The following is an 18,680-nucleotide window of genomic DNA, read 5'->3' as shown; positions in this document are numbered from 1 at the left end:
TGGTCAGCCACAACATTCTCCACTCCTTTCTTATCTTTTATTTCAATGTCGAATTCTTGGAGAAGGAGAATCCATCATATCAACCGAGGTTTGGCATCTTGCAAGCATTCATCATAAACAATATCAAGAAGATTCTACAGTCGAACAAGTTTGGCTGCCTTGGAACATCTATCGCACGAGTAATTTTGAAGGAACCAAAGATTAAACCAGTCTGTTTCGATTTGATTTGGTCGTCTAATACAAAGTCTAGAGCGCACAACTACATTTAATTCATGGTTTAAGGCATTAAAATTTTAAAAATCAAATAAGAATAATTTGAAACAATTAATATAATCAAATAAAAAAACTTACTATTTCGATAATCTTAGCTGTATACAGAATTGGATCGTCATTTATAGCAAGTGAGTCCCAAACTTCTACGACTGCATTTTTTTTATCATAACCCCGCACAAAAATGTAGTGCTCGTTTTGCAGAACAGGAATAAAAAGCTGAAGTTGTAATGGACGTTAGATTAAATATAATACATAATGGAAGAAATTTCAACTTAACTAAAATTACAGACACACCTCATTGCATTTGTCAATTGCACGCATTTATCCATTAAAGTAGTTCCAGTTTTTCCACAGTTCCCCCCAAATGTGAATTAGATGAAGGCAATTGATCTTTCTGTGTTTGATTTCATAATTTTTTTTGTTAAATGATATGTCCTGACTATGACATACATAAAAGGTATTACAAAAAAAAAAAAAACTCACCAATAGTCTAACAGGAAAATACCAATTAATTTTATAATTTTTTTCCTTTAACTAACCTCCCATTGGCAGTCAATAATATGGAAACCACTGTAACAACATGTATATATATACATGCAAAAAAAGGATGAATATCTTATTTTTGTATAAAATTTTCCAGGTTTTTTTTAGAGAATTAATAGATTACCTCGGTTTCCAAACACTTTTCAGGTCCAAGATAACGGAAGTCAGACCGGTTTAGAAAAGTTGAATCATTACGAAATAAAACTTCACTGGAGGAAAAAAAGCAGTTCAAATCTCATTGACTATATAAAAAATAACTATTTGAAAAAAAGGTAAGTTCACAAAACAAAACATATCTTGAATCAGCATCTGAGAAAATGTACCGTAAAACTTCTCTTTCATTAGGCGTAATAGGTTTTGTCAGTTTAAAACTTTCAAACAACACGACTTTAACATTGCTTTTTTGAGAAAGCAATCCTTTTCCATCTTCAAAGACGCGTTTTTTAGGAGTGTATGATGGAGGTGGTGTTTTTCCACAAAATGCTTGAGTTTGTTTCATTATTTTAGCAGATTTAAAAGGAATTTTACTTTGTTCTCACGCAGCAACTCTTGTATCTGTTTCTTCAAGTCTTTCACTTCTACTTCAATGCCTCTTTTGTTATGAAGCTCGATCTGCAAGATGTTTAATTGTTTCTTCAACTCTTTCACTTCTTCAATGTTTCATTTGTTTTGAAGCTCGATCTACAAGTCCTTTACCTGTCAACATCAGCTTCTAACTTCTGTGCCCTTTAGTCCAAAAGTTTTTCATTACATAATGATGGGCTCTTCTGTCTTGAGTCGCACTTCTAAAACAATAGACATGGAGTCTGCCAACTTTCCATCTTAGGTGTGCATAGAGAGACGTTGACGGGACTTCCAATTTAGGGAATAAGTGTGATGTGATAGGGTCAACGCCAGCTGTCCATCTCTTTCTCTTTTTGGCTTCTACTCTTGCTTCCAGAAATTATCTTTTGGGCCTTTGGCTTCCATAAGGCCTTTTATATTTGATTTGATCTAAAGTTTAAGTATACAACCACGTAACAACATATTAGCTTAAATCAAATTTAATTTAATTCCTTGATTTGAATGTTTTTAAGGATCTAATTGTGTTTCAGAGGATGATCTAAAATCTCCACTGAGATGATGTGAGTAAATGAAGCCAGGAAGTCTGTACACCTGTTTCTTTCCATGTGAACGTGAAAAACATTAATGCTCTCAAATCTGGGGAGCAAGATTTGTATGCCAGAGATTATTGCCCGAGTATAGAAGCTTCACCACTTCCAAGCAATCAGATTCCACAGTCAGTAAATTCCAATGTCTACTACGAACCTTCGAACTTGTATTTTGATTAAAAAGAACTCATAATATTTACTTCAATAGTTAATTATATATAATAATTTTTTTAATTTAAAAATTTAATTTTTTTATCGTGCAATAATTATAAATATAACAATAATACAATTTATAATAAATATAATAAACTAATACAATTTATAATAATACAATTATAAATATATAATAAATATAACAATAATACAATAATTATAAATATATAATAAATATAACAATAATACAATTTTTATATATACTATATATTAGTATTTATTAAGTAAACATAATTTCTTCTTCTTCAAAAAAAAAGAGTAAACATAATTCTTTGTGATACTTAACTAGATAAATATAATAAACTAATTTAATTTAATATTAATTATATTTTATCAACTTGTTTTTTTTATATAAAATATCCATTTATTTTTGGGTTAATTACAAATAACTACCATGTGGTTTGGTCGATTTGCGATGTGGTACCTGTGGTATTTTTTTTTTGCAAACACAACCATATGGTTGCAAAATTTTACATGTTTTTTTTACTTTGCTAAATTTGGCCGATAACGACTTCGAAATGAAAAATTTCAAGAATTAACTTGTTTGGTATCATATTTACTATGGAACCATATTCTTAATTTTTCAAAATCATCATTTTTGGAGTTTTTTCTCTCTAAACATTATTTTTCTCTCTCATAAAAAAACAACACCTAATTACCTTAAACCTAAAATGTTGAAGAATTAAAGTTGCTTAAAATATCATTTAGCTCTTGAAATTTTTTATTTCGAAGTCGTTATCGGCCAAATTTGGCAAAGTAAAAAAACATGTAAAATTTTGCAACCATAAGGTTGTGTTTATAAAAAAAATAACACAGGTACCACGTCGCAAATCGGTCAAACCACATGACAGTTATTTGTAATTAACCCTTTATTTTTTTATTATTTCTTTCCAAACGCCGTTAGACCTACCAAATGCAGGATCCGTATGATTTTTGAAGGATTCTGTTTCCCGTTTTGCTTAGAATTAGAATTAGCAATAAAGAAGAAAAAAAAAAAAGGCAGTTCAGTACACAAGTCTTTTCATTTCAGAAGTGAAAAGGGAATCTTCACTACAATCAATCCATTGCCTCACTCCTCTCTCTTACTCTGCACCTGCACACCATTATCAACGGCTTGCAGCGACAATGGAGCGGGACAAGACTAAGAAGAAACCATCACCTATCTCTCTTCCAGAATTCGTATCCGTCACAGCCCCTTTGATCGACTTAGAAAAGGTTTTTTTTCCCCGATGAACGGTCCAATCGAAATATTGATTCTATTGGATATTAAATGACACAATTAACGGTTCTTAGTGATGAAATTGGGCTGATATGTTGGATTCTGAGAGTTTTTGTTAACACTTTCCTTTTTGTCCGCAGGAAGCTGAGATATCATCTTCTATCAGTTCAGGGGCTTTAAGAAATTTGGATAGTGCTCAGAGAAGGGGCTCTACACTTCTCAATTTGAAGTGTGTTGATGCTCAGGTACTGTTTTCCCCTATTTTATGAGTTTCTATTGGTTGATATGATATCGAAGTTAAAGTAGTGCACAACTATACACCCTTTCACAATCTTTTGTATGGAAAATGGAAAAGGGGAACAGACGACCAAGTTACACTTTTGATAAGTTTCTTATCTTGCTGCGGTTAATGGAATTTACTGACTTTATGAAATTTTATGTGTTCTTCATTACCTACATAGAATTAGTCTCCCTCACAAACCTTGAATTTGAGTTTTTTCTTTTCTATTATGGCAACCCAGACAGGGTTAATGGGAAAAACTCTTCTTGAATTTCAATCCAACAAAGGTGATGTTCTTCCTGCCCACAAGGTGAGAAATCTAATATACCTAGACAACTATCCTTTTCTGTGGTCGCACTCCTTTGTTTTATCATATTGTTAAATAGGATTAGTGACAGTTGGTAGTTTCCGTACTTCGTTTTGTTTGCACCACTCCATTATATTTGGTATGCTTTTCTTGTTGCAGTTCGGCACTCATGATGTGGTGGTTTTGAAACCAAATAAGGCTGATTTAGGATCCCCTGCTCTTGGGCAAGGCGTGGTCTACCGGTTGAAGGTGATTTTTTCATTGTAGCTCTGCATCATGCTGTTTGTTTGTATAATATATTTGATCTTGATTTTTGGTGGTGATCTCAATTGCTTATTGAACAGGACTCTTCTATAACTGTTGCTTTTGATGATGTACCAGAAGAGGGCTTAAATGGTCCATTACGTTTGGAGAAAGTTGCAAATGAGGTAAACAGTTCAGGTGTCTAATTGCTTAGAAAATTCTCATATTGCTTTTATCAGTATAAACATCAAATGACAGGTGTAGGTATGGAATAGTATTTGAATGAGCTTGAAAACCCTGGAAGTGCTGTGATATACATTATGATAACATGTTTCTGCAAGATGGAAAGGCTTAAAACTAGTGGTAGTCAGGGTTGTAAAAGATTTTGGTTTCTTATTCAGGTGACATATCGTAGGATGAAGGAAACCTTAATTCAATTGAGCAAAGGTGTACAGAAGGGCCCTGCTGCCGATTTAATTCCTGTTTTATTTGGAGAGAGACAGCCAACAATGACAAAGAAGGGTGTTGCACTGACTCCAGTTAACTCCAATCTTGATCATTCTCAGGTGTTCATGTGCTTGATGCTTTGCTAACTAATTATTGCTTATTATTTTGTTCCTCTTTTACAGTTCAATGTTTTTATTAAATCACTGTTTCTATTAACACCAGTAGGTTGAAAAATAATGACAGTAATCATGTTTCTCTCTAAAATTAATTTGGGTTCTTCAATTTTTTTTTCTTCATAAGCATCCAATGTTTTTCTTTTGTTTTACCTACTTGCTAGGTTTCATGTATTTCAACAAGCTATTGAATTCTTGCTTTTGTCATGATTTTTTAATTTTTGGGGTGAAGAAAGATGCAATTTCAAAGGCTTTATCATCAAAGGATGTGTTTTTGCTCCATGGACCACCTGGAACTGGAAAAACCACAACTGTGGTGGAAATCATATTACAAGAAGTTAAACGGGGATCAAAGATTCTTGCTTGTGCTGCTTCAAATATTGCTGTGGACAACATTGTTGAGCGGCTTGTTCCTCACAGGTATAGAATGCAGTAAACAAGCATCAATGCAATAACAGGCATCCTTATAATCTTAGTTAAGCTGTTTTATCATGACCAGTTTAGATCACTTAACGATAAAAAACTGGTTGCAGCTTTTGAAAAATAATAGATCTTCTCAAGGAAATACTGATTTTGACATAAAATATAGTTAATTAGCTTAGTACTTATTAAACTGTGAGCCTGTTGATATGCTGCCATTTGATATTGATGTGTTTTAACTACTTTGAGACATGAGACAACAGCCCTTGTTTCTGGTTGATTTTTTAATCCTTGTTTCCAATTTGCTTAGAGTAAAGTTGGTGAGAGTGGGGCATCCAGCACGCTTGCTTCCTCAAGTATTGGACAGTGCACTTGATGCACAGGTATATCAAGGTAGTCAAATTTTAAATTAAATTTTGTGAACTCGCTTTACCTTTGTGATAAAGATATGGCTCTTCTGCATGTGTTTTGTATTCTCCGTTTCATGAGGTCTAATTGATAAATGGCAATCCACACAATAAATACTTACTTAAGCATCTTTTTATGATGTGAATATCTCAAGCTTTTCTTCTGTGAGCGTACGGGGATACAAATATATTCACTTATTTTTTCAAAAGAAGTAACTGGACTTGACTCTGAGTAAGTAATTAGTTGACAGTGCTTATAGTATGACTAGCAATTTCTAATGTATAGTTGCAAAGTTCTTTGGTTGGATACTTGAGAATGCCTTTCTTGCATCTACAAAATTCACAAACAGTTCCTTGTTATGTCTTCCGGTCATTGAATCTGTTGATATGAATGGGCAATTGTTTGTCAGTTTGTTTGTTTGATTTTCTGTTTTGGTCAGCTTCTCTTTTAAATTAAATGGGATACTTTTTCATTCTTCACTACCTTCTCTAAATATTACTTCACTACCTATATGCCATCATTTTCTTAATGTAGTTTCTTCTTGCTTTTAGGTTCTAAAGGGAGATAATAGTGGACTTGCAAACGACATAAGGAGGGAGATGAAGGTAGGTGTTATAAGAGGCATCTTTATCGATGCCTATTCCACTCTTTCATTGGAAAATTCTTGCTTAAGCTATAAACAATTGATGTTGGATAACAGCCAACTTTGATAATTTTGCAATAGTAATTTGAACTTAACAATACTAAATAATATTGGAAATTGGATAAAGGTTCAATTTGGTCTCTGAACCACTCTTAAAAAACAAGACCGTCTAGACCGCGTGGACTCTTGAAATCGAGAATCCGTCCTGATTTTCTCTGATTATTCCCTCTTGGCGTTTTTAGTTCCTAGGACCCTAGGCGATTTTTAGCCACTTGAGTGCCACCTAAGCGACGATGGTTATTCATGAATCGTGTTTATTAATTTTGTTTTCCTTTTTACAATTCACTTTTGAACATTGTTGCATGGTTATTCAATAATCGTGTTTATTATTTTTTGATATTTTGGTCCAACTTTGGAATCTAGAGGATTTAAGTTGGAACTATGGAGACAAATTTTGGAATGTAGAGGATTTAAGTTGAGCCGAAGTAAGATGGAATATTTGGAGTGTAAGTTTAGCGGCGATAGGAGTAGGAGGCGGGAACAATCACCTTGGATGGGAGAGTTGTCCATGGCTCGGATTGGTTCTGGTATTTAGGGTCTATTATTCAAACTGATGGAGAAGTGGACGGAGATGTTGCTCGTAGGATTAAATCTAGTTGGTTGAAGTGGAAGAGTGCTACGGGTTTCCTTTGTGACCCCGACATGCCTAATAGATTGAAGGGAAACTTCTACCGCACGACAATTAGACCTGCATTGTTATATGGTACAGGGTGTTGGGCAGTGACACACTGTCACATTCATAAGATGTCGGTGGCGGAGATGCGTATGTTGAGATGGATGTGTGGTCATACGAGAAAGGATCGGGTGAGTAATGAAATAATTAGGACAAAAGTAGAGGTTACATCTATTATTGGGAATAAAATGAGGGAAACCCGACTAAGGTGGTTTGACCATGTAAGACGAAGAGCGCTTGATGCGCCGGTTAGGAGGACTGAAGAGTGGCAAAGGGATGCAATGGTGAGGGGGTAGGGGAAGACCTATGCAAACTTGGAAGAAGGTGATAGAGAGTGATATGAGTGTATTGGGGATTGAGGAAAATATGGTAGCGGATAGGACGAAGTGGAGGGAGAGAATTTATGTCGCGCACACGACTTGATTCACGGTTTTGTATGATGGTTCATGTTAGCCGATCCCGAATCATTTCGGGACTAAGGCTTTGTTGTTGTTGGTGGTGTAATTATATTCTCTATTTGAATTCATGACATGATTTAAGACTTTAAGGACATTATTTCATAACTTTTGGTGAATTATATTACTTGTGAACAATAACAACAACAAAAGTCTTAGTCGCGAAATGATTCGGGGTCGGCTAACATGAACCGTCATATGAAACCGTGAAATTAAGTCGTGTCAGCGACATAAATTCTCTCCATCCATTCCGTCTTAATCACTACCATATTTTCCTCAATCCCCAATAAACTCATATCCCTCTCAATCACCCTCTTCCAAGTTTGCTTAGGTCTTCCCCTACCCCTCACCATAACATCCTTTTGCCACTCTTCAGTCCTCTTAACCGGCGCATCAAGCGCTCTTCGTCTTACATGGCCAAACCACCTTAGTCGAGTTTCCCTTATTTTATTCCCAATAGATGTAACCCCTACTTTTGTCCTAATTATTTCATTACTCACCCGATCCTTTCTCGTATGACCACACATCCATCTTAACATACGCATCTCCGCCACCGACATCTTATGAATGTGACAGTGTTTCACTACCCAACACTCCATACCATATAACAATGCAGGTCTAATTGCCGTGTGGTAGAATTTTCCCTTCAATTTATTAGGCATGCCGGGGTCACAAAGGAAACTCGTAGCACTCTTCCACTTCGACTAACTAGATTTAATCCTATGAGCAACATCTCCATCCGTTTGAATAATAGACCCTAAATAACGGAAGCAATCCGAGCCCTAGACAACCCTCCCATCCAGGGTGATTGTCCCTGCCTCCCTACTCTTATCGCCGCTAAACTTACACTCCAAATATTTCATCTTACTTCGGCTCAACTTAAAGCCTCTAGATTCCAAAGTTTGTCTCCATAGTTTCAACTTCCTCTCCACGCCTTCTTTCGTCTCATCTACCAACACAATATTATCTGCAAACAACATGGTATACTATGAAGCACAGACTCTTCCCTGGGGTCGCTGGGGCGGTGTCGGACTTGGCAGGGACACGGCTAATAGTGAAAAATGTAAAAGTTTATGGGTTTTTTAAAACATATGGTTTAATTACAAAATTTGACAAAAAATCTAAAATACATCAAATTCTCACATGCTGTTTTCGCGATTCTAAACTTATAGGGCTTCTTTCTTGTCCTGCGATTTTGTCAAAAAAAATCAAATACTTTGGTTTAATTTTATTTGAAGTATTAAATGTTACTTTTAATGAGTTATCTTATTATGGATATGTTTTTATGGTTTATAAGTAATTTGTGATTTATCAAGTTTTTTATATGTAATATATATAAAATTTGTCGTGTCCCACCGCACCCGTGTCTTATATTTTTTTAAAATGTCGTTTGCCACACCCGCATCCATATCCGCACCTGAGTTGGTCGTTCATAGATGGTATACCATCTTGAAGTGAACATGTTAATTTATCCATAACGATGGCGAAAAGAAATGGGCTAAGTGCGGAACCTTGATGCACTCCAATCGTAATAGGGAACTCTTCAGTCTTTCCAATACTGGTACGTACACTCGTGCATGCTCCCTCGTACATATCCTTTATAATGTCAATATATTTCTACGAAATGGCTTTCCTTATTTAGGCCCACCAAAGTACTTCCCTTGGTACCTTATCATATGCCTTCTCCAAGTCAATGAAAACCATATGCAAGTCTTTCTTCTTATTCCGATAGTGCTCCATTAATTGTCTCATTAGATGGATGACCTCCATAGTTGATCTTCTCGGCATAAAGCCAAACTGGTTTCCGAGATCTTCACCGTCCTCCTTAGCCTTTGTTCGATCACTCGCTCCCAGAGTTTCATAGTGTGACACATTAATTTGATTCCTCGATAGTTGGCACAATCTTAGACATCGCCTTTGTTCTTATACAAAGGGATTAGGATACTTTTCCTCCATTCTGATGGCATCTTATTGTTTCCTCAAATCTTGTTGAAGAACGTCGTCAACCATTCGATTCCTCTCTCCCAAATATCTCCAAATCTCAATAGGGATGCCATCAGGTCCTACTGCTTTTTTCAATCTCATCTTATTTAATGCCATTTTGACTTTCCCCTTTTGAATTCTCCGCATGCAATCACGATTTATCATATTGTGAGGGATACTTATATCTCAAACATATAAGTCATCAAAATAGGACCTCAATCATTTCTTGATATCCTTATCTCCAACTATGACTTTTTGGTCCACATCCTTCACACATTTAACTTTTCCGAGATCTCGCGTCTTCCTATCTCTCATCCGAGCAATTCTATATATGTATGTTTCCCTTTCTTCGTATCCAATCTTGTATACAGATCCCGATTCACCTTTGCTCTAGCATCTCGTATGACCTTCTTTGCTTCCTTTTTAGCTTCTTTGTACTTTTCGTAGTTCTCATCACTCCTGCATTTCCCCAATATTTCTCGCTTACTCTTTATTGCTTGTCGTACTTCTTCTGTCCATCAAGATGTGTTCTTACCCGGTGGCATGCTACCTTTAGATTCCCCTAGAACTTCCTTCGCTACTTCCCTTATACGATGCTCCATCTTATTCCACACTCAATCTATATCTAAATCCATATTACAAGTCCAAATATCTTTTGTGGCCATCTCATCCACAAATTTTTGTTGGTTCTCGTCTTGCAGTTTCCACCACTTAATCTTAGTCTCCACTTGTGGTATTCGTTTTCTTATACATCTCCTACTTCGAAAATCAAGCACCACTACTCTATGTTGAGTTGTCGTACTCTCATCAGGGATCACTCTTTTTCCAAGCACTCCTTACTAGGAAGAAGTCAATTTGGCTCGCATTACCGCCACTCCGATAAGTCACTAAGTGGGAGGTTCTTTTTGTAAACCATGTGTTCATGATACTCAAGTCATAGGCTGATGCAAATTCCAAAGTATCATTTCCTGCTTCATTCCTATCTCCAAAACCAAAACCTCCATGAACACTCTCAAACCCATCTCACCTAGAACCCACATGTCTATTGAGATCAAGTACCATCTTTTCATTCTTGAGAACCTGTTGCACCACTTCCTCCAAGTCCTCCCAAAAAGCTTGTCTTATAGAGACATCTAATCCTATTTGTGGTGCATATGCACTTATGACATTCACAACCTCATCCCCTCTTTCTAGACACCGTTACTACATCATCAATATACTCCCGATCAATAAGAATACCTACTCCATTTCTACCCTTATTCTTTCCTGAGTACCGAAGCTTATAACGCCAAGGAGCTATCTCTCTCGCATTGGCTCCAACCCACTTGGTTTCTTGTAGGCACATTATATTTATTCTCCTCCTCTTCATAATATCTATAATTTCAACTAATCTTCGTGTCAAAGAGCCTATGTTCCATGTCCCAAAGTGTAACCTATCAACCCTACGTGGCATCCATCCCTTGTACATTTGACACCACCCTCGGGCACCGGGGTGGCACGCCCCTTCGGGGCGACGACCTAGCAACCCTTGCACATTTTTCACTACACCCGGGTCTATGAAATGCAGCGCGTCGCTAAGTAGGGAACTCCCCCATGATATTCATATTTTGGTTCATGTCCATAAGATGTGGCTAAGTTTTACGTTGGTTGCCACAAACCTACCGCAACCCTCCTCCTTTGTCCAGGCTTGGGACTGGCTGTAAATGCCACCAAGTGACCCTCACAGGCGGAGTTAATTATATTACTTGTGAACATTATATTTTATTTGTTTCAATTGTTTCAATGATATCGTTGTTGAAATGTTGATGTTTACACATTTTTAAAGATATATGTTAAAAATATACGTGTTTTTTATATTAAATAATTTTGTATTATTATTTTTAGATAGTATAATACATATTTTAATTGAATTTATATAATAATTTGTTGATTAACAAATAAAAAGTACAAAAATAAAAATCCTATTAATACCCGACTAATCTTCAAGGGCTCTGTCCACCGACTAGTGTCCATCGTTTTTTTACAACCTTTTCTTGTAGGATCAAATTGGTCTAAAATCAACTTTAGGTATCAATGTGGCCTTTCAACATGGCATTTAGGTTCTAATCAACCCAAAACAACACATGTCAGGATACAATTGGTGTTTTTTTACATGTGTCAATTTGGACTAATTTGACCCTAAATGCGAAGTTAAAGGGTCAAATTGTACATAAAATCTATTTGGGGAAAAATGACTCTCAAGCCAAGTTGAAGGGTCAATTTGATCCTTTATGCAAACAATATTAGTCTCTTTGTTACAACTTTTACCCTTTCACTATAATATTGTGCGGATCTCCTGGTTTTCTGTAAAGGAGCAACATTTTTTTGGTTGATTGGCCTCTGAATTGGGTTCACACTTGCAACCACAGCCTTGGAGTCTGCTCCAGTACCGATGGTTAAAAGCTCATTGATGAAAGACATCTTAAAACCTGAGTATTTTGCCTATAAAGTGAGAAAACAATGTAAAAGTTGATTAAAGTGCTTATGTAGTGAATGAGAATCGAGCATGGCTGAAACGTCAGTAGCAAGCTTAAATGATTTTTGCAGTTTAAAAGGCTATTGGAGAAATGTGAAAGACTAAGCCCCTTTTGGTGCATATTAGTTGATCACACTTAGTATGTCGTAACATTCAAATCCTCTCCCTTCCCCGCCTTTTTTTTTCTTCATTTCTTTTCCTGTTGAATACAAATATACATAGTTTGATTTCCCTTAAAAAGTTATATTCTTGTTGCAGACACAACATTAACTTTTTTATAGGGTCAGAGACTGCTTAAATTTAACCCCGAAACAATACAACCTCCCAAAAAATGATTATGTGACTTAATTTATCCTGATTCAAGCATAATCCCAGAAACAAGTAAGAATACAATTTAGTGCTTCCAATTCTGTATATATTAAAGTTGAAATTGGTAATGAAATGTAGTTTTTCCATTGGAACGGTTACGGGTTAAATTTTGAGTTAAGCTACTTCTTCCAAATTCTTTGTGTGGTTCTCTACTGGTGCAGTGCAGAGGAAACTAAAGAAAATTTTAGGGTGAAAGAAAAGGAAAGCAAATAAATTGTCATGTGGCTGTTTAGACTTCTTTCTAATAGAAGATGGAAGAATAAATAGAAGCAAAAAACTATTAGATGCCTTATTTAAAGATTTTACTTGTGCTGATTAGAGGTTTTGAGATAATATTTTGGAAGTTTCCATTTCTCCCAATTTTCAGAGGAATTGATAATTGAGCATATTTGCTCTTTTTCTTTTCCCTCTTCCCTGTCCTTGCTTGGCTAAACTCCCAAATGTAGGAAATTTGAAAATTCTCTTTCCCTTTCTCTTCATTTCACTCTCGTCCTTTAAAACAAAAGCACTGTATGTTAATGTGTCAAGATGCTAATTGCATTTGCAAAGATTTCCACCAAAGGTGAGCCATCTGCCTACAGTCACAAGCTGGATAGGCTGGTACTCGCCCATATGTGCATCAATTGCTGTGAGGGAAACCTTTCTTCAGTTACTTGCAAACCACCAGCATTTATTTCTTACATCCTCTGAATATGCCTTTTTTGAATTTCTTCAGGCACTAAATGGGAAGTTGCTGAAAACCAAGGACAAAGGCACACGAAGGGACATCCAGAGGGAGCTCAGGACTCTTTCAAAAGAAGAACGCAAAAGGCAGCAGTTAGCTGTGGCAGATGTTATTAAAAATTCAAATGTGGTGTTGACAACTTTGACGGGTGCATTATCTCACAAGTTAGATAATATTTCATTTGATTTGGTGATCATTGATGAAGCTGCTCAGGCACTTGAGGTAGCATGCTGGATTGCTCTATTGAAGGTAATTATGTCCTCCATAGACCTGAACACCATTTTATGTTCATGGGAACGTGAAAGCTTGTTTCTTACCTTTGATTATAACCTGAGTCTGGCAGATGACTTCTAGAAAAATTGGTGTTTTTTATAGGATGAGTTTGCACACACGTTAAACAAGAATATACACATTGGGATAATGAGTATGAAGTAAAAGCAATTGTTTAAGGTGTGGAGGTAATAAGATGACTTGTATTGCAGAAATATATTTCTGAAAACTCTAGTGAGGTGTAGGCAATTGCATATCATGGAAATGTTTATGGTTCTTACCTTGCTTGTAACGAGGACAAGTGTTTGAAGGATGCATTGATGCAAATAGAGTGTTTGACTGTATGTGCTCTTATTGTGTTCGTAATGAAATTTTAACTGTCTTGCAACACTACAAAGGGTGATATTGTCGATCTAAAATTTTGAGCATGATTGTTACCGAGCTTTGATCATTCTTCCAGGGTTCAAGGTGCATACTTGCAGGAGATCATCTTCAGCTTCCTCCGACCATCCAAAGTGTTGAGGCTGAGAAGAAGGGTTTAGGAAGAACCCTTTTTGAACGCCTTGCTGACCTGTACGGAGATGAAGTTACATCTATGCTCACTGTTCAGTACCGCATGCATGAGCTTATTATGAACTGGTCATCCAAGGAGCTTTACAATAGTAAGGTACTGTAAATCTACAAGGAGCTTTACAAAGTTATTAAGTTGGTGGATGTCCATTTTGGTCATTATTCTGTTTCTTTTTTTCATGTGCTGTATGATTATTACATGCTTCTTTTTCTCATCTGCTGTATGATTATTCCAGATAAAGGCCCATGCTAGTGTTGCTGCACACATGCTTTATGATCTTGACGGTGTAAAGAAGTCTTCTTGCACAGAATCGACCCTTCTTCTAATAGACATTGCTGGGTATGTATTATATGCCATCCATTCCTGAGAGTGAATGTAGTGTTTATGTATTAAGTGTAAGGCTGAAATCAAACTCAATCGTTCAATGAGAAGTTTAATTGTTAGAAGGAAAAGTGAGTGTACAGATCCAGATGATTCCTAGAAGATTTTGAATTGTTGGAAAAGGATTAAAGGGGAAAGAAAGATCTTAACTAGTTCATACTGTTATAATTCAGATGTGATATGGAAGAAAAGAAAGATGAAGAAGAAAGCACGCTGAATGAGGGAGAAGCTGAGGTTGCTGTGGCCCATGCAAAGAGACTTGTTGAGAGTGGAGTACAGGCTTCCGATATTGGAATTATTACCCCTTATGCAGCGCAGGTATAATTTCTTTTGCACGAATTAGCAATAGCATCATTGATATGTGCTTCATGACTGCTTAAATGCTCGTTAGGATTTCAACGCCAGGGATCCAAGTGAAAATCTGCCCATCGTTTTTCCTTGTGTATAATCATTTACTGCAGGTGGTTTTGCTGAAAATGCTGAGGAGCCATGAAGATAAGCTTAGGGATGTAGAAATCTCAACAGTTGACGGTTTCCAAGGCCGAGAGAAGGAAGCTATCATTATATCAATGGTTAGGTCAAACTCAAAGAAAGAGGTATTACAAGAATTTTCTTACTCATTTCTCATTTCTGCTAGAATTTAGATGTCATAAATCTGGTAAATTACAGTATTTTTCACAGTTGTACTTGTAAATTGCAGGTGGGATTTTTGAGTGACCGTAGGAGAATGAATGTGGCTGTTACACGAGCAAGAAGACACTGTTGCCTCGTCTGTGACACCGAGACAGTGAGTGGTGATGGATTCTTGAAACGATTGATTGAATATTTCGAGGAGCATGGTGAGTATGCAAGTGCTTCAGAATATCAGAACTAATAAGCATTTGATCTAGAGAAGAGTTGTTTGCAACTGTATGAGATCATCAAGCTCGTAGCTGCAGGATATGTGTTCCAATGGTGTAATTGTAGCAAAACAGATCTTATTCATGAGTTACTGACTTTGTTTTTGCTTTATGGGATAATATTTGGACCTCAGTCTTCCATACCATAATGTTGGTTGAGGGCGACTTAATTTGCAAATTTAATAAAAAAATTGAGACATTTTCTTTTTCTTTTTTGGTATATGAAAGTTTAGGTAAGGGCGAGTCATGGAATTTACTATCAATAAAGGTTAAATTTTGATTGACGGAGTAACTTGACAAAACTTCTTACCATTCAGGTCGTCGACCCTTATCGGCAATGTTTTGTCCAGTTTTATTGTGCATTAAAGGTGAACCTTTTTTTCTTCACATGAAGTATGAGGCATGGAATTGTGTATCAGAAAGTAGGAAGCATGTTGATCTTTGAATGTAGCTCATTAAAAGTTAAAACATGAAAAAAAAGTTGTGGCTTATTACCACAAGGGTCTTCAATAAGGAAGAATTGGTAATGTTCCTATCGGAGATTTTGAGTATGGTGAATCACGTGGAGTATGTTGCTCACACTATTCAATGCCTAGTTTAGCCTAACTCAGATCTCTACTGATGTTCCTGTTTGTTTGGACAGTAACTAAGATCTCTGTAGCTACATGTACTTTGATAAGCTGACTCATGCTTTTTCTCTCTAATTTTGTATATATACGTTCCTCTTAGAAGCCACGGAGTGCTAAATACATTATTTTTAACCCTGATGTTGAAGATTCTTGAAGTGTACCCAATACCCAACTAAAAAGATTTGGAACTGTGAGATTTTTTTAAGACCTAACAAAATGCACTGTTGACTCTCGGTAGGTACAATTCTGGAGATTTTCAAATCCCCGATTTTACCGAATTAATCTTACCCCTAATCCGAATCTGAATCCGTTGGACCGGATATTCACCATTGCATAATTACATATATATGAACATGTAGGATCCAACTGACTGGGAACCATAGGCGGAAGTAGAGGAGGATATATGGCACCTCCAGTCGCCAAGAACCACCAGTGAGAGTAGTGGTTCCGCTATGCTTTACCTCCTACAATTTTATCTCTTGGAAGTGCATTTTGCATCCCAGTTCAAGCAGGCCAAGCCCAAAAAAACTATTCCTAGCCTATACGGGCTAAGCTTCACTCTAGCAGTCTAACGCTACTTCACCATTGCCGGGAACAATGAACATTTTTTAACTTTTTTTTCCTTTTGCTGTGTTGATCCTCATCATGAAATTAGAGAATTTGGACGACGATGTTTCGGGAGTAATACACTCAACTAACCAATCCTCGAGGATACAAAGCATATAAGAGATGATTGATGTTATAAAATGCATGTATACAAGTGATCGTGACATGAATTGATTGATTGATTGTACATACTCTGAAAGTATTGTATAGAATTTATCTTAAATAGCATAGTTGAGCAGCTTATTCTTATCATCTTAAGATAAAGACAAGGTAATCCTAAGAATAATACCATAGATATAGGCTCATAAAATTCTCTTCTCTGTCATGTGGTTAACTAGAAATATATATATATATATATATATATATATATATATATATATATATATATATTTTATAGAACATTAAACAAAATTTAAGGGTAATGTGAAAAACTAAGTGGTAAATTCATCAAAACTAATATAGCAATAGGTAGCTAGAAGTTCCAGATGGAAGCAGGAAAAGGCTGTTCTTCTTGGACATCATAAATCTGGAAGCTAGCTCCTTCTCCTAATTCATGCATTCCTTCCAGCTCCATCAATGAATCCCAGTTAAAACTCTTCTCTGCTAATGCTGCAAATTCATCATCTCTCAATGAAGCTTCTTGCACAATGCAATCACTTTCTATGTCACCATTGCTTTCTGGTTTAAGTATCCCCATTTGTTGAAGAAACTCATTTAGATCAATCTGTGGTTTCTCCACCTCTTTCTCAGGTTTTTCCACATGGGTTTCATCACATACAACTGAAAGTTCATTTCTTGATTCAGAAGAAGATGAACAAGAACCCTCGTTAGATGATGATTGAGCAATAGTTTTTTTCTTAAACTCTTGAAGCCTTTGATGGATAACATGAACACTAGGCTGAGCATGAAGATTAAGAGGAAACATAGAGATGAAATTCTTAGATGGAACCCATTTGAACTTATTGTGAGATAACTTGGTATTGAAATTAGGATGATGATGATGATGGATTAGATGGGGTAGATTGAGATAAGCATCAGGACCGTACAATCTGGTAGCAGCTTGATCATAGGCCAAAGCAGCTTCTTCAGCAGTAGAAAAAGAACCTAACCAGAGTCTAGTTCTCTTCTTAGGTTCTCTGATTTCAGCAACCCATTTGCCCCAAGTTCTTTGACGAACACCTCTGTATTCACACATGGCGTTTAGTGGACCACCTTTGCCTCTTGTTGGACCTTTCTTCCATGGCTTTAATGGAGATTTTCTGCAATTATCCATGCGAGAAAGAAGAGAGTGTGAGAGTGTTGACTTGAGATGAAGAAGAAGAAGAAGAAGAAAGAGTATGCATGAAAATGGTGTCTAAAGGCGCGGGATATATGTAATGTAGTCTACCACTTTGGTTTTAAATGTTTTCACGTTTACCTGAATTCATGCCCATGTGACCGTTATTCACTCTTTAAATTAACATTACTTATTTCAATTCCATTTTCATTTTTTCTAACAACGAATAAAAGTAATAATCAACCTTCTAATTATAATTAATGTATAATTTCATTAGCTCAGTTGGTAAGCAGATTGAGTTTGTGGGAAGAGATGACATATTTGTTTCCTACTAAATACATCTGCGGAGAATGATAGAGTGGCTAAACCCTGATAAGGATTATCTCAATGAGCACTATGTTTAGATAAAAGAAAATTAAAAATAAATGATGTAATTTTGTTTTTAACGTTGATAATTGAGCTAATTTTATTCATGACGTTGATTAGTTGGACCAATTTTCAGTCATTATTAATGGAGCACTTTATATCATCAAACCTCGTTATATGTTACATATGGAAGTAGTTTTTTCTCATGTATTCAAGAAAGTTGCAGATAAACTGGCTGATTTTAGTAAAGTTAGTTCGGAATTTTGTTGGTGGGATGGAATTCCGGATTTTTGTTTTTTTCTCCTTCGCGATAATGCTTTAGATAGGGATTCTTTATGTTTTGTTTAGTTGTTGTTTTCTGAATGCTCTGCTGTTAATTTTTGCTTTCGCTTTTAATAATATTGGGTATTACCCAGCCTTTATTCAAAAAAAAAAAAAAAAAACCTCGTTATTTTTACTCCACATATGTTTCATATCATCACCCATTAGTAACGGATAAAAAAAACTATTAAATTATCTTACAATACTTAAATGATTCAACGCTAAAAATTAAAAAATTAAAATTGATTAAGATATATTTTCC

General features: G+C 35.9%; 2 protein-coding genes across 2 annotated transcripts; one reads left to right on the top strand and one right to left on the bottom strand.

The window, feature by feature from the left end:
• The first annotated feature begins 3,159 nt into the window (after positions 1 to 3,159).
• On the top strand, positions 3,160 to 15,431 carry LOC136209497 (uncharacterized). The gene is made up of 15 exons (XM_066000963.1): positions 3,160 to 3,395; positions 3,540 to 3,644; positions 3,921 to 3,989; positions 4,146 to 4,235; positions 4,331 to 4,414; positions 4,631 to 4,795; positions 5,082 to 5,269; positions 5,580 to 5,652; positions 6,229 to 6,282; positions 13,091 to 13,348; positions 13,830 to 14,036; positions 14,176 to 14,279; positions 14,495 to 14,639; positions 14,783 to 14,917; positions 15,022 to 15,431. The coding sequence occupies exons 1-15, from the start codon at positions 3,306 to 3,308 to the stop codon at positions 15,193 to 15,195; spliced, it is 1,941 nt and encodes a 646-aa protein (XP_065857035.1). The 5' UTR covers positions 3,160 to 3,305; the 3' UTR covers positions 15,196 to 15,431.
• Positions 15,432 to 16,896: 1,465 nt separating this feature from the next.
• Positions 16,897 to 17,790, bottom strand: LOC136209822 (dehydration-responsive element-binding protein 2F). Its single transcript, XM_066001421.1, has one exon. It carries the CDS (start codon positions 17,726 to 17,728, stop codon positions 16,928 to 16,930), a length of 801 nt encoding a protein of 266 aa, XP_065857493.1. The 5' UTR covers positions 17,729 to 17,790; the 3' UTR covers positions 16,897 to 16,927.
• Positions 17,791 to 18,680: the final 890 nt, after the last annotated feature.

This window comes from Euphorbia lathyris, chromosome 10, assembly GCF_963576675.1.
Source record: "Euphorbia lathyris chromosome 10, ddEupLath1.1, whole genome shotgun sequence".
Lineage (NCBI taxonomy): Eukaryota > Viridiplantae > Streptophyta > Magnoliopsida > Malpighiales > Euphorbiaceae > Euphorbia > Euphorbia lathyris.
The sequence above is the reverse complement of the archived record's forward strand: the minus strand, read 5'-3'. Positions and strand labels throughout refer to the sequence as shown.